Source organism: Pagrus major, chromosome 1 (genome assembly GCF_040436345.1).
Source record: "Pagrus major chromosome 1, Pma_NU_1.0".
Lineage (NCBI taxonomy): Eukaryota > Metazoa > Chordata > Actinopteri > Spariformes > Sparidae > Pagrus > Pagrus major.
The window spans coordinates 20,880,917-20,894,346 of record NC_133215.1 but is presented as its reverse complement, the minus strand read 5'-3'; the positions used below and the strand labels follow the sequence as shown (position 1 = coordinate 20,894,346).

The window sequence follows — 13,430 nt, the reverse complement described above, 5'->3', positions numbered from 1 at the left end:
AGGGGGAGAGCAAGAGGAGAGGGTAATAAAGAGGAAAGGATGTGTCTCGGCGTGTGTGTTTGTGTGTGCGTCTGTGTTCAGTCAGCAGAAAAAATATGACCTTTTCATTGAGTGCGTGTAGGCCAGTAACATATGTTCGACAAAAGGCTGCATGAGGCAGTTAATTTAAAGGGAAGGTCCACACCAACATACAGTCCAGACAACATAACATATTTAACTATTAGCACATGCTGTGTACGCTTTATATGCACCAATCCATATTTTTCATTTCTGATCGGATTCCGATACCTAATACTGATACAACCATTTGGTAGTATTGTACCATGCACTGCAACTTCTACCTCTGAGATAGTTGGTTTTACACACATTACATGTTGCTCTGTTGTTTTTCTGTGTTGAGACTTGAATAATTCCAGACTGCAGACTGTCTCACACTAAGTTTGTGGTCCAGCGCAAGCTCTACCTACACATCTAACTCATAGAATTCTTGGAGATAAGAAAATATGGGGACTACTGGACTTCTTTCGGGAACTGTTTAATGACTAATTCATTAATTTGTCATACAACAGTTCAACAATGGGCAAAAGTATTATAAAAAAGTATAGTACGTCTGTGCTATATCCACATATGCAGTTAATATTGTAATACTATTAGATCAAAAAAAGCAATTTGGGTCACCAGGGAATTGATTAATCTAGACTAACAATCAAACCGCACTGTTGAGAATTACAGACATTACAATATTTAAAAAAAACTACTGTTCCTTTATTTTTCTACCTCCTGTTGTCAATGTCAGCACTACTCACCCAAACCTACTTTGTGTTATATGAAGGTCTAATAGTGAGTTAACACAGACATTAATACCTTACTACCTTGCATGTGTCTTTCTGTGTGTGTGTGTGTGTGTGTGTGTGTGTGTGTGTGTGTGTGTGTGTGTGTGTGTGTGTGTGTGTGTGTGTGTGTGTGTGCGTGCGCGTGCGTGCGTGTGTTTGTGTGTGTGTGTGTGTGTATGCGTGCCTGTGTATTGTATCCATCCAGTGCCAGAACCTGCTCCCACTAAGCCCAGTCTCGGCCCACCACCCCACCACCTCCACCCCGCCAGCCCTACGCTGCCCCTCTCCTCCTCCTCCTCTTCTTCTGGCAATGGCAAGCGCGCCTCCTCCAGTAGCCAAGTCCCGACTCAGACTCCCTCTCAGCAGCAGTGCCAGTTGTCCTCTGCCAGTGCTCCTCGCTACCCGCCCAGAGAGGTGCCCCCGCGCTTCCGCCAGCAGGAGCACAAGCAGCTACTGAAGAGAGGCCAGCCACTGCCTGCAGGAGCCCTCAGCGCGCTCACCCTCTCCTCCTCCTCTTCCTCTTCCTCCACCTCTTCGCCCTCATCATCTTACTCTTCTTCTTCTACGACTACCAGCAGCACTACCCCAAACTCTGCCACGTCCTCCGCGGGCAAACGCCACCCAGGTTTGTGTCTATACTGTAAACAAAATATGGCCTCAAATAAGTATTTTGTTTTGACGCTTCTGTGGTGGCTGTGCGCAAATTTTCTCACCGCACGACTTCATTCCGTTTGATTTTGTTTTTCATTTTTTTGGCTGTATTTTGGCTGCATGTCTAGTGACATTCCACTTTGTAAATCGTCCCTTTAAAAGTAATTTTCTGCTTCAAACATTCTCACTTTAATTTTCCCTCATTTTGTGAGACAAATGTAACATGTTGACTTTTAAAAATAGCGTCTCATAGGAGTCCAACATTTAGCTTCGTAACAGAGTTTGTATCAGTTTGCCTTGGCACAGACGCAGTGGCATGAAAAGCAGCAATGGCAGATTTACTGCATTATAGGAATTGTAGGCTTAATAAAATATGGTGATAATAATTGTACAGCTCACCTTCGCTTCCTGTCACTGTAAAGTAATGACGAGATACAGCCCCTTAATTGTATGGGTTGGCTGACCAAATTAAAACTAAATCAAAATTTAAGCCCCTGCTTTTCCCTTTTTCCTTCCTTTGGCCTTCTGAAAGAATTCTGATCGCTTTTTCCAAAGTAGGTCTGTGTTTTTTGCAGTCTGTGAGTCTGCATCCTTGTTATTATAACACTGCCAATAATAATGCTAAATTCTTTCAAAGCCTCTGAAAATCTTGTTTAGATGTTTTAGTCTAAGTTGGAAGAACATAATTCAGTTGTTTTTAAGCCTCTGCATGCTCTTTTTCTAGACTAGCAGGACCACACACACAAACACACACACTGTCAGACCTCTGTAGCCAGCGGTAGCTTTTTAATGAACTCACCGGTGGCCCCTAAGATCACTAATACTGAACTTGCCTTTAGGTGCTCATTGCATGGCTTGTGTGTATTTGTATGCAAGTAATGTGTTGATAAAGGATGGCCATAAGTTATTTATATCATTATTACAGTTGTATTTCTTTCAGTCAATGGTCTTTCACATGCACACAATAATTCTGTTTTTTGTGTTCTCCCTGCATTCCTCAAAAGGTTTCCCTGTTTTTACCTGTCTGTAAATCAGTCATAACCATTTCCCCACTTACCTGCCATCCTATAACAACTCACTGTAACTTTGAAGGCAAATAAGCAAGGATACCTCTGTAGCACACTGCACAATGTTTTCATGTTCAGGCTTTTGAACAGGAGTGTGTGCTCACATCTTTGTTGAGTTTCTCCTCTCTCACGCTCATTTTCCCCCTCTTTTCGTTCCTTTTCATCAATGCTCCTTTGCTGCTCTGTGCCGCCTTTTCATTACTGACTCAACATTTGCTGGGAGAACATGGAGCGCTCAGTAAACAAATCTGCAGCAGCTGTGGCGTACAGCTAGCCAGTCAGCAATCTACAGCCTTCTGCATCACAGAGGCAACCGTTCCTTGTATGCTCTGTCTAGTCGCCCAATCACAGTATCAAACACAAGCTTAAAGCATGTGTAGCCTGTTGGTAATTTTTGCAAGTTGTGCCTCATGTACTAGTCCATATACTTGCACAGTTTTATGGGGCTTTTTAAAATGTGTTTCTGTGCAGTTAAAATTTAATGAAAAATGTTAATTACTCTCTGGTTCTCTTTTAGCATTTCACAAGCCATATTTAAATATCAAGAATTGAGACCCATTTGCTTTATCCTAGAATGTTATTTTATTTTATTGATTATTAGTTCAGAAGCTAAAACTTCCAATTTCTGTTATGATACTTCCTATTTGTGCTCAGCTGTTTAGTGCAGGGTTTCCTCTGCTGTGTGCCAGGATCTAAATTTGGCTGCAGGCTTAGCTCACTCAAGAGAAGCAATACCTCTAAGCCTTTTAGATTTAAAAGAATATATTTCTCCTTTTGGCTACAGACCAGTTAAGCTCTGAGTGTATGAACCTGTAATGTCCTTATTATTGTCCTAGTCCAGCAGTTGTTGTTCTGTTTGGCCCTGGTCTTCCCAGGGGCCTCTCAGTACAACACAGCCGGCTGAGTAGCCGCCGGCTCGGTTTCTATCCTCATCCTCTCTCATTCTTGTCCCGAGGGCTTCCTCCTCACAACCTGTTCTTTCCTGTCTGCTCAGCTAATAGCCTCAAGCTAGTGGTCCTGTTGTCACAATGATTCTGGCATTCATAATTTCGAGAGTGGACATTGTAGTGAAACTTATTACCCTGCACTTGAAGATATAAGCCCAAGCCTCTGCTTTATTTACATAAAATACCACTTTTGGAGTAGAATAGCTTTAGCAAATGACTCATTTTCAAATTTACCCACACATAATCATAATATAACCACACCAGGTCCTGATGGTTTATGCTGGTTTATGTATTACTTCTATTTTTGTCAGACTACTCATTTGCAAGTCTGTGTTTTGAACTTACTCAACCATGTAAACAACGTACATGGAAATAAGTTACTAGTCCAGCGAAGAGATATGTGCATCATTATCATAGGTTAGAGAATGCTTTAAGGCTTTTTCTAAACCTGTACAACTAAAAAAAACAAAAACACAGCACCATCTTATGTATAATGTGATGCACACTGCCTACAAGTACAGAAGTTTTTCTTCCTCAGTGTGACTGTAAGCGAGGGATGAACTCTGTTCTGAGGACACATTTCTGACCTCTTTGCTGAGGTTAGTGTGGCCCAAAGGGATGTGATGTTGTCACGGTTCCTTCACTCGGATACTCAAACACTTTCTTTTTTTTTCACTTGTGCACATGCAAACAGCAACACATGCAGCACATAGATGTAGTGGCTGTGCAGCGGTAAGGACACACTAGTCTGACCTAGTTGTGTCCTCTCAGATCTGCGTTCGCCTTGCAGGCCAGCTGGCTCACAGTTTAAAGGGGAATATATGCATACACACACACGCACACACACGCACACACGCACACACACACACACACACACACACACACACACACACAAACACCTTAGTTTATATAAGGCATCAGTACTGCAGTATTATTGGCTAGATATCCTAAGGTGGTTAAATGCATGTCTTATGATGATTTTTAGTGTGTGTGATGTATAACATTCCAGCAGGCTATCACACACACACCACCCCATCCACAAAGTCTCAAAGACAACCTCCCCCTCCAAATTCAAGGGCATTCACACCACTCCCACGTAACCTCCACTCTCTGAACCTCATTTAATTGTCCCAAACACCAGACAGAGACCCCCTGTCTCCTTTCTTTCCCTCCCTCCCTCCCACCCACCATCCCCGTCTCTCCAGCTGACTAGGGACCATTAAGTAGTCCGGAGCAGCTAGCAGCCGACCAGACAGGCTCCCCAGTAGCAGGTGCTGGAGTGGGGGGTCTCTTTAAGACTGTGGGAACTGCAGCCCAACAGCTGTTTGCTGGTCACCCAGACAGAGCATATAGCCAGAAGGCACTCTGCTGGGTGCTGTTAAAACACTTGGCCTTTTCATTTGGGCCCTTTTGATTTGCAGGTAACGCATTTTGTTTTTTGAGCATATCTTATTTAAGTTAAATACTTGCTTTTAATTAAAAATGTTTTACTGAGTAAGTCAATAACTTTAATGTTTAAAATATGAGGTTCTCTTTTTTTTTTAACTAAACAATTTCCTTATGTTATTCAAGGACCATCTCATGCACATGCATGTCCTGGTACCATTAAGATGTAAAAAAATATATATATAAATAAATAATAATAACTACTACTTGGATCATGGTAATTTGTATTTTTTAAAATCATCAAATAATCACAAGACTACTTGGCTCTAATGATGCCAGGGAGGTATATATAGATAGCCCCATTTGCTCAGGCTGCACACACATACGCACACAAGTAAGAGAACCCCCTAGTGGCTTCATTAATCCAGCCTCTGTCAGGGAAACCAGAGAAGTCACCATGGTCTCGCTCCCCTATTTTCTCTCTTCTCTCAGCAGAGGTAAACAGACATGAATGATGAGCTTTTTAAACCCTCCTGTGACCGTTCCCTCAGTCTTTCTTTTTCTCACCACTTCCGGAAAAACAAGTATCGCGCCGTCTTTGATCCAAGTGGGCGTAAAGCACCCCTCAAAGAGAGATAGAGAGGGTCTATTTGGGTGGACAAAAGACTACTAAACGTCCCCTCCTGCTCTGGTTCTGGTGTTATGTCACCCAACAGCGGCTCTGAGAAAACCAAGCTCACAGTACAACTAAAGAATCCATTTATTGCCAAAATCATCTCTCTGCATCTGTGCGTGCTTTCTCTCTCACTGTCTTTTCCCTCAACATTGCGAATGCCAATCCCATCCCCCCAGACTTTCCTCCATCACTCCCTACCATCCTCTCCCTCTCTCTTTCTGTCACCCTGCCTTTCCTTTCATTCAAAGGGGAGGGGAGGCACTTATTTCTTGGCTACCTGCCCATTTCTATGATGGGAGCTCGTTTCATTATCTGAGGCTCATCTCTTGCTTATTTCTGCTTCAACTCTGGCAAGCTGGCATCACAGTTACAATGTGTTGTTGCCGTTGTTTAATGCCACTTTCTTTTAAGCGCTGCTGGTGTGCTCATCATTCGGAAATTGTTACTATTTAGCTGAAGTCCAGGTTCTATTTAGAGAGCAAGCCCGTATGTGGCACGCAGGGTTTTTCGCGTACATGCACACAAAAAGGCAGCTGTGCTCCCTGCTGGAAGCACGAGGAACCACAGAGGGCCCTTTATAGTTTTTTATTTTTGACCCTTTTTATTCACAAAGCGTAATCAGAGCCGGCCCTCCTAATTGCAGCCAGAATGAAAGCGCCACATTACTGACACATGATTGCAAATGGTGGATGGAAATAATTGTCCCCTTTTCTTTGTTTTTCACGTTCGGCTTGCTCCCCCCCATCCACCCAAATCACTGCTTTGCCAAGAATCAGCAAGACCTTTCTGTTGGAATGTCTGGGGAGGGATTTCAAAAGGGAACAATCGAGGCATGTTGAGGTGAAAGGAAAAAGAGCCTGTTTTGCATTAGTCCACACATGTACATATTTACAGAGGTAGACACGATAGCATTAGCGCCCATACAGTATATTGCAATCCAATGTAATAGTCCAGTGGTAAATCTTTGTTTTGTGGATCTCATTCATTTTCTATTTCCATTGCACACAGGCATGCACATACTGCACATGCTGTAGGTCCTAGATACAACTCTGTCACCCAGTAGCAGCAGTGTTGTGAAGATTTTGTGTTTGTTAGAGTAGCTGCCACAGACATACTAAGATGTCTGCTGTTTCCCATCCTTGCATGGATCCATGTAAGCACTCTTGAGAGTGGCGCTTGTTCACCTCTCCTCAGGTATTTTTCCACTCTTGCTCTCTCCCTGACTGACCCCTTTTTTTCCACCACATGCAACACACTCCTTTTTTCTTTTTGTTTTAAATGGGGTTTTTCAGTTGTTTTCTGAAATGTGGTTTGTTTATACTGTGTGTGACAGGAGTGATAAAAAGATGGCTTCTGTCCAGATTTTGATTAACTTATCATGTAACCTATTTTTCCGCTCTTCAGGAAACTAAATATGCAAATGAGACATCGAGAGAGAGATACACTGGGTGGGTGAGGGGTCGACCGAATAAACCGAGCCTCTGAGCTTCTTGGCTATGTTTCAAATCTGATAAAATGGCACCTCCTCTTTGCTCGGAAAGCTAGCAGTGACAGAGCTGGGACAGCAGAAAGAGAATAACATCAATGGCTTCTAATGATGCTGTCATGTTTCCTTCTCTGCGTTTTGAAAACAAAACACCTACAAGCCACTGAGAGCTTGCAGCGGTAACCGAAAAGACCAACCGTTTGGGTTTTTGTTTCATTCCTTTCTTTACAATTTGACTGGATGGCAAGCAGGCATGCGCCAAATCAATAGCTCTGAAATTGTGCCAAACCAGCCTTTTGTTAAACAGTCACTTTATACACACAATTGTGTTGGAACTCAATCCTCCTTCAGTGTTGCAAATAGTGATATTTGACACCTAAACAGCTACTGTAGGTTTAGATGCATTTATCAATAATATGAATGTAGAGACAGGATATTGTCCTTTCACAACAAGACTGTCCCTCTGTGACCAATTCTAAAGAGGAAGTAATCAACCCATTTAAACCTCTAGGACCCATTTGTTCAATGAATACAGTAGTTTAGTTATGTTGACATCTCTAGCATTCAGTAAAAATTCACTACTTTCCTATGGAAGAAATAAGTTAATCAACTTATCTCATCCTTCAATATGCAATGACTCACAAATCAACTGGAGTTAAATTCCAAGTCCCTTTAATATTTTCCTCAATAATTCCTTTATGCTATATTAGATTGGGCAATTTCCACCTAAATAATTGTATGTATCCACTCTGTATTACCTTAGACATTTATCATTGAAGCAGAGATAATGCCTTTCTAACTGAAGGCTCACATCTGGCTTGTTTTTAAGTTTGAACAACTTTTAACTTTCCCCCCAAAATGGCATTGTTAAAGCAGTTGTGAAGGATTACTTTTGCTGTGATGTTTTAGTAGTTTTCCTCTGTGTTCAACTGATTGCAAACTGACTAGTTTTTGTGTGTGTGTGTGTGTGTCTGTCTGTGTGTGTGTGTGTGTGTGTGTGTGTGTGTGTGTGTGTGTGTGTGTGTGTGTGTGTGTGTGTGTGTGTGTGTGTGTGTGTGTGTGCGCCATCAGTCTGACGACCCTGTGTGATAAGGCTGCCTGGGGAGTGGAGATAAGTGTGTTCAGGCAAAATTGTATTCGTAGCCACTCTGTGGTGTGTTGCGCAGTATCTTAAAGCCACATATATGCCAGTATTTGTGTGTGTGTCCACACACCTCAAACAAATGGTCCTTTCCCACATTCGACTGGATTGTTTTGACCACTGGGTCTTTATCTCATGATGGATAGCTTATAGCTATTATGGAAATCACTGTAACAATCTGATGGAAACTAATGGCAGAGTAATGGAAGGTAAGGCAGCTTAATTACCAAACAAGGCAAATATTTAACAAACACAGCCTGGGTCTTTTTAAGTGAAGGTTAGTGAAGCTTAATGCGTTTGTGCAGAAAGGTTAGCCAGAAATTGTCTATTAGGCTTCTGATGCTTGTTGAAAAGGACTGTTTGTGTTGTATATGGTCTGACATTGCACTTTATGTTGCAGGAATGTAAAAACGTTTTGGCCTTGTATATTTTCATAAGGAACATGTTGTTTGCATAAGAATATATTGTACTTTATGGGCAGTAAAATATTTACTGTTTTACAACTTATACAACCACCGATGCTGAATGTTGGAAAACCCCCTCAGTCAGATAAATATCTAGCTTTCGTGTACACATTAGTTTTCCTTTCTCCTCCAGAGAGTTACTGCATTCATTTCTCTCCTCATATACTTGGTTGGCCTGTGTGCTGGTGAAAGTTCGGAGCAGTTCTCATTGGTTTTTATCCCATTACATGAGGCTGGCCTTGTGGTTAGGATGTTTGCATGCTAGATCGATAACCTCCCTGCTCTCACCCACTAGCATTAATAAGATCATTGATTAGCTGCCTCCCGCTGATTGATTACCCCTTTACAGCATCAAATCAGTCTATTATTAGTTCCCCCTCTGATGGGATGCTTTTACGCCTAATGAAATTGCCTGTGTGTGGTACCATGTTGACTAAAGAATCATTGGATATGCTCTGTTTTTGGTAGTGTGTTACTGAATGTGTAGATCATGCTTAAAGGTCTGTAATTAGTAGGACAAGATTTACATGCAGTCCTCAGTTCTCAGATTGCGATAAGAATGGGCACGCATACACATATAATATAATGTCTGTGCAGGTAGTGAGAAGGCAACAGACACATGCATATTCACACACACACTTGGAGGAAGTGTTTTGTGGTTTCTTAGTGCAGTGCAGTTGGAGGAGGAGTAGGCCCGGCGGAGCGTAGGGAGTGATGGATGAGGAGCCATCCTGGTTTCATTCCAATAAATGAGCGGCGTTCCACTTGGGCTTCCCTTCACAGCCCCAGCCAGCGAAGCCACGATGGAGACGGATGGCCCTCTCACCGCTGGGTGTTAGAGGAGAGCAGAGGGGAGAGAGGGAGAAATTAAAGGGTGAGGAAAGAGGTGGGGGCAAAAAGTGAGAGAGGACACATGTACAGAGAGAGAAAGGGGGGAGGAGGAGTTGTACAAAAGATAAGGGCAACTAGAGAGTGAGAAGAAAGGTAGGGGCACAACAAGACTGTGAGGTAAGAGGAAATGAGTTTGGGGGGGTGAAAAGGAAGTTAAGTGAAAAATGAGGAGAAAGAGAGGATGAAAGGAGAATGGGTAAGGGAGAGAAAGTAAGGGCTCCATCTCCCCGTTTCTGTTTGGCTGACTGCACTAGGGCAAGGATATATGGATATGCCATAGCTGATATGACATGTAGCACGCTTGGCTGTGCATCCTGATTATGTGTTGGATTGTGAAACGTGCAAGTGTGTGCCCATCTCATCCTGCCAAGTCTGATAGCTAGCATTAACCAACCAAGAAGATAAAATTGGTCCAGGGGACTAACGGGGGCTGTATTACATGATGTTCCTTCGTATAACCTAATGTATTTTTTCTTTCCCCACCCAACCCCCCTTTTCCCTTCCTCTTTTGTTTTCTCTTTTTTACCCTTTGTCTCTACTCTTCATACTTCATCTCTTTTTCATTTCTTTCATTTCTGCATCTTCTGCCACTGAAATCCTCTTTTGTTTCTCTCAGACTGATCCACCTCCACGTACATCCTATGTTGTATTCCTCTGTTCCCCGTTGTATTAACCTGTCTTCCCTCTCTTTCTCCCATTTTCTCTGTAGACATATCCCTCCAGAGTGGCCCTGTTGCCCAGTATGAGACCTCTCATTGGGGAGCCTCTTTGCCAATTGACAGCCCCTCCAGTGCCAACAGCTGGGACAAAGTGATTATTGACAGAAGTGATACAGAAGCTTGGCCCTCCATCAGCCGCAGTAGTGACTCCAGCCACCCTGCAGCACAAGAATGCCCCTTAGGCTCAGCTAGTTCTAACCAAGACACCAGTGCTGTCACTACCACCAATAGTAGTAGTTTTCTGAGTATGGCCACAGGTGCCGCAGGCCAGCAGGCCCACTACCCCTCTCTCAAAGCTAACAGTAACATGATGACGGGACCTGGGTCAGCCAACACATTAGCGAGTAACAGAGGCTGGGGCTCAGATGGGAAACAAGATGGTATGAATGGTGGCCGAGTAGGAGCACCCAATAACTGGGGCTCTCCCAATTTTAACTTGAACCTCAATCCCAATGCCAACCCATCAGCCTGGCCTGTTCTGGGCCATGAGGGTGGTGGAGGTGGTGGTATTGGCCCCAACGGGGTGTCAAACTCCCCATCCCTCCCACCAGGTATTAATGGCAATGGAAACATGGGAAATGGAAGCCTTGGAGGTGCAGATAATGGTGGGGGAGGTTGGGGTGGCATGATAAGTGCTAATGAAAATGATCAACAGCACCCGTCAAACAAGACAAGCATGTCTTTCAATATGGAACCTGCTAACCTTAACACTGATGGACCAAACCACACTAAGCAACAGCAGCAAGCTCAGGAGCCTATGAGCCCTATCCATGGGTTAACTGGCTGGGGAGGCCAGTCACCCACTGAATCATCTCAACTCAATGGGGACACAACAGGCAGCTCTGTATGGGGAAGTGGAGAAACCAAGGCAGCTGACTCTCCCAAGGACTCAGGCTGGGACTCAACTCCCTCTGGAGGCCTTTCTGCCTGGGGCCGCCAAGGCAGTGGTGGTGGAAGTAGTGGAAGTGGTGGCTGGGGCGAATGGGGGAAATCCTCTGGTGGCGGAGATGCATCTAAAGGCTGGGACTCGGTAGATGCTGGTAGTTCTGGTTCTGGCCAAGAGCAGAATCTCAGCTCATGGGGCCAGCAGCCTGGAACAGCCCCTGCAAGCGAGGGTAGTGGGGACAGCAGTGAAGGTCGATCCCATCACAGAGACAGGTCCTCAAGCATGGATTATACCCCTGTGCTACCCCGGCAGGACCTGGACCCAAGGGTGCTGAGTAACACAGGTTGGGGACAGACCCCCATCCGGCAGCACACTGTATGGGAGATGGAAGAAGCCAACTCCAATGATGGGAAGGGCAACAGCAGCTCAGACACCTTAGGAGGCTCCAGCTCTAATGGTGGACCTTCATCCACGAATGGTGGAACCATCAACCCAAACATTGGCCCTAGCCAGAGGCCTGGGTCTGGAGGAAAAAATGACAGTGAAGGATCATCTTCCTCTGGCTGGGGAGCCCCTCCACCTCAGCCAATGCAGCCTGGATCAGGATGGCGGGACACCCCACAGTCACTCAGCAAAGCCCCAAATGGCACTACCAGTGGCTGGGGAGACCCTATGCCTACCAGTGATCCTAGAAATGGAGGCACCCCATCCTGGGGTTCTGAGGACAAGAAATCAAGCTGGGATGATGGCGTGATGAAAGGTCAACCTTCTGGCTGGGGAGAGGGCCCCAAAATCTCTCATGGTTGGGGCAACAATAATGGGGGCTCCAACAACTCCAGCACAGGGGAGTGGGGAGAGGCAGAGGTCAAGAACAATGGATCCTCCAGCAGCATGTGGGAAGGAGAAGGAGGGAATGGAGGAAATAGTGGATGGAAGGATAGCCCCAGAGGAGGAAATAGAGGAGGAGGCTGGAGTAAGCCTGCTCCTACTGTAAGTAATAGCAACTGGGGTGAAACCCCACGTACCAATGGCCCAGTGCAGGGAGGCTGGGGCTCTTCAAAGCCCCAGGAAAGCAGCAGCAGCAGCACTGGCAGCGGAGGAGGTGGCAGCATTGGTTCATGGGGTGGTCCGGGTTCTGTGAAGCAGAACACATCTAGCTGGGGCAATGGTAGCAAACAGGACCAGGGCATGGAGCCCACTGGCTGGGAAGAGCCCTCCCCTCCCTCTATCCGCAGGAAGATGGAGATTGACGATGGAACGTCCACCTGGGGCGATCCCACCACCTACAACAAGACTGTCAACATGTGGGACCGCAACAATCCCAATAATAACCCAGGCAACAGCGGCCCACCTCCCAGTAAGAATGGTGGAGTGATTATCCCCAACAATAACAACAACAATCACTCTGTCGGCCCTGGCAACAACAATCATCATCACACTCACCACATGCACCATCATCCTCATCATGGCCAACCCCCAACTCTTCTGCAACACCATGGAAATAACAATGGGTCACCCAGCAATGGTGCCTCACATCCAGGTGCGCCGCCCCCGGGTAGACCTCCCCTCGCCAACCCAGGTAACACAGTATGGCTGTGCTGTTGTCTTAGCAACCTCGAATTTGTATACTACTTTATTAAATTAAAGTAATATTTCATATTCTGAAAATAATGAGAAGTTTATTGTCTTTAAGACTGATGCAAAAGACATGGGAATGTCAAAAATGCACTATGTATGTATGTATAAAGCAAATTTATTAGGGATCCGAAGTGTTTATTTGACAGCAGTATGTTTTATTGAATAGTATTAAGCTCCAGAATCGGCCTTCATAATGAGCTGAATAAAATAATAGAGAGTTTTTTTGCGCTCATCGACATATAAAGTGACAAAATTACCTTGAAAAGGCATCGTTGGCAGCGTGGGTAATTCCATTCAAAGATTATTCCTTAAAAGAATTCTCAGCTGTTATTAAACAGATCATCACAGAGGTTCTGAGTGCCTCCTAATGGTAACACATACATAATTAAGACTCTGTAGCAAGCTTAAGTTGGCGTTGCAGTCAGTTCAAATAAGTCATTGCGAAGACAAAGGCCATGCATATAGATATGGCACAGCTTTAATGCCCATCATACTGCTCTCCTTTTGATTGTGAATGAGACCATTGCCCCCTGCTGTTTGCCATTTGCACTTCACTTACCAAAGGGCATTATGACTACCTTAAGATACACTGGATGGAGTGAGAGAAAAGATGGAGTAGAAGAGTGTGCAAAGGCTGGCCTGAGC

General features: G+C 44.6%; 1 protein-coding gene across 1 annotated transcript in view; it reads left to right on the top strand.

Annotated features, from left to right (window-relative positions):
• The window catches only part of tnrc6c2 (trinucleotide repeat containing adaptor 6C2), a 57,425-nt gene that overhangs the window by 23,596 nt on the left and 20,399 nt on the right, over positions 1-13,430 (top strand). Inside the window, exons 4-5 of the mRNA XM_073468928.1 lie at positions 1,039-1,458; positions 10,252-12,726. Of these exons, the coding sequence (XP_073325029.1) occupies positions 1,039-1,458; positions 10,252-12,726 (2,895 nt within the window). The remainder of the gene's footprint in view (positions 1-1,038; positions 1,459-10,251; positions 12,727-13,430) is intronic.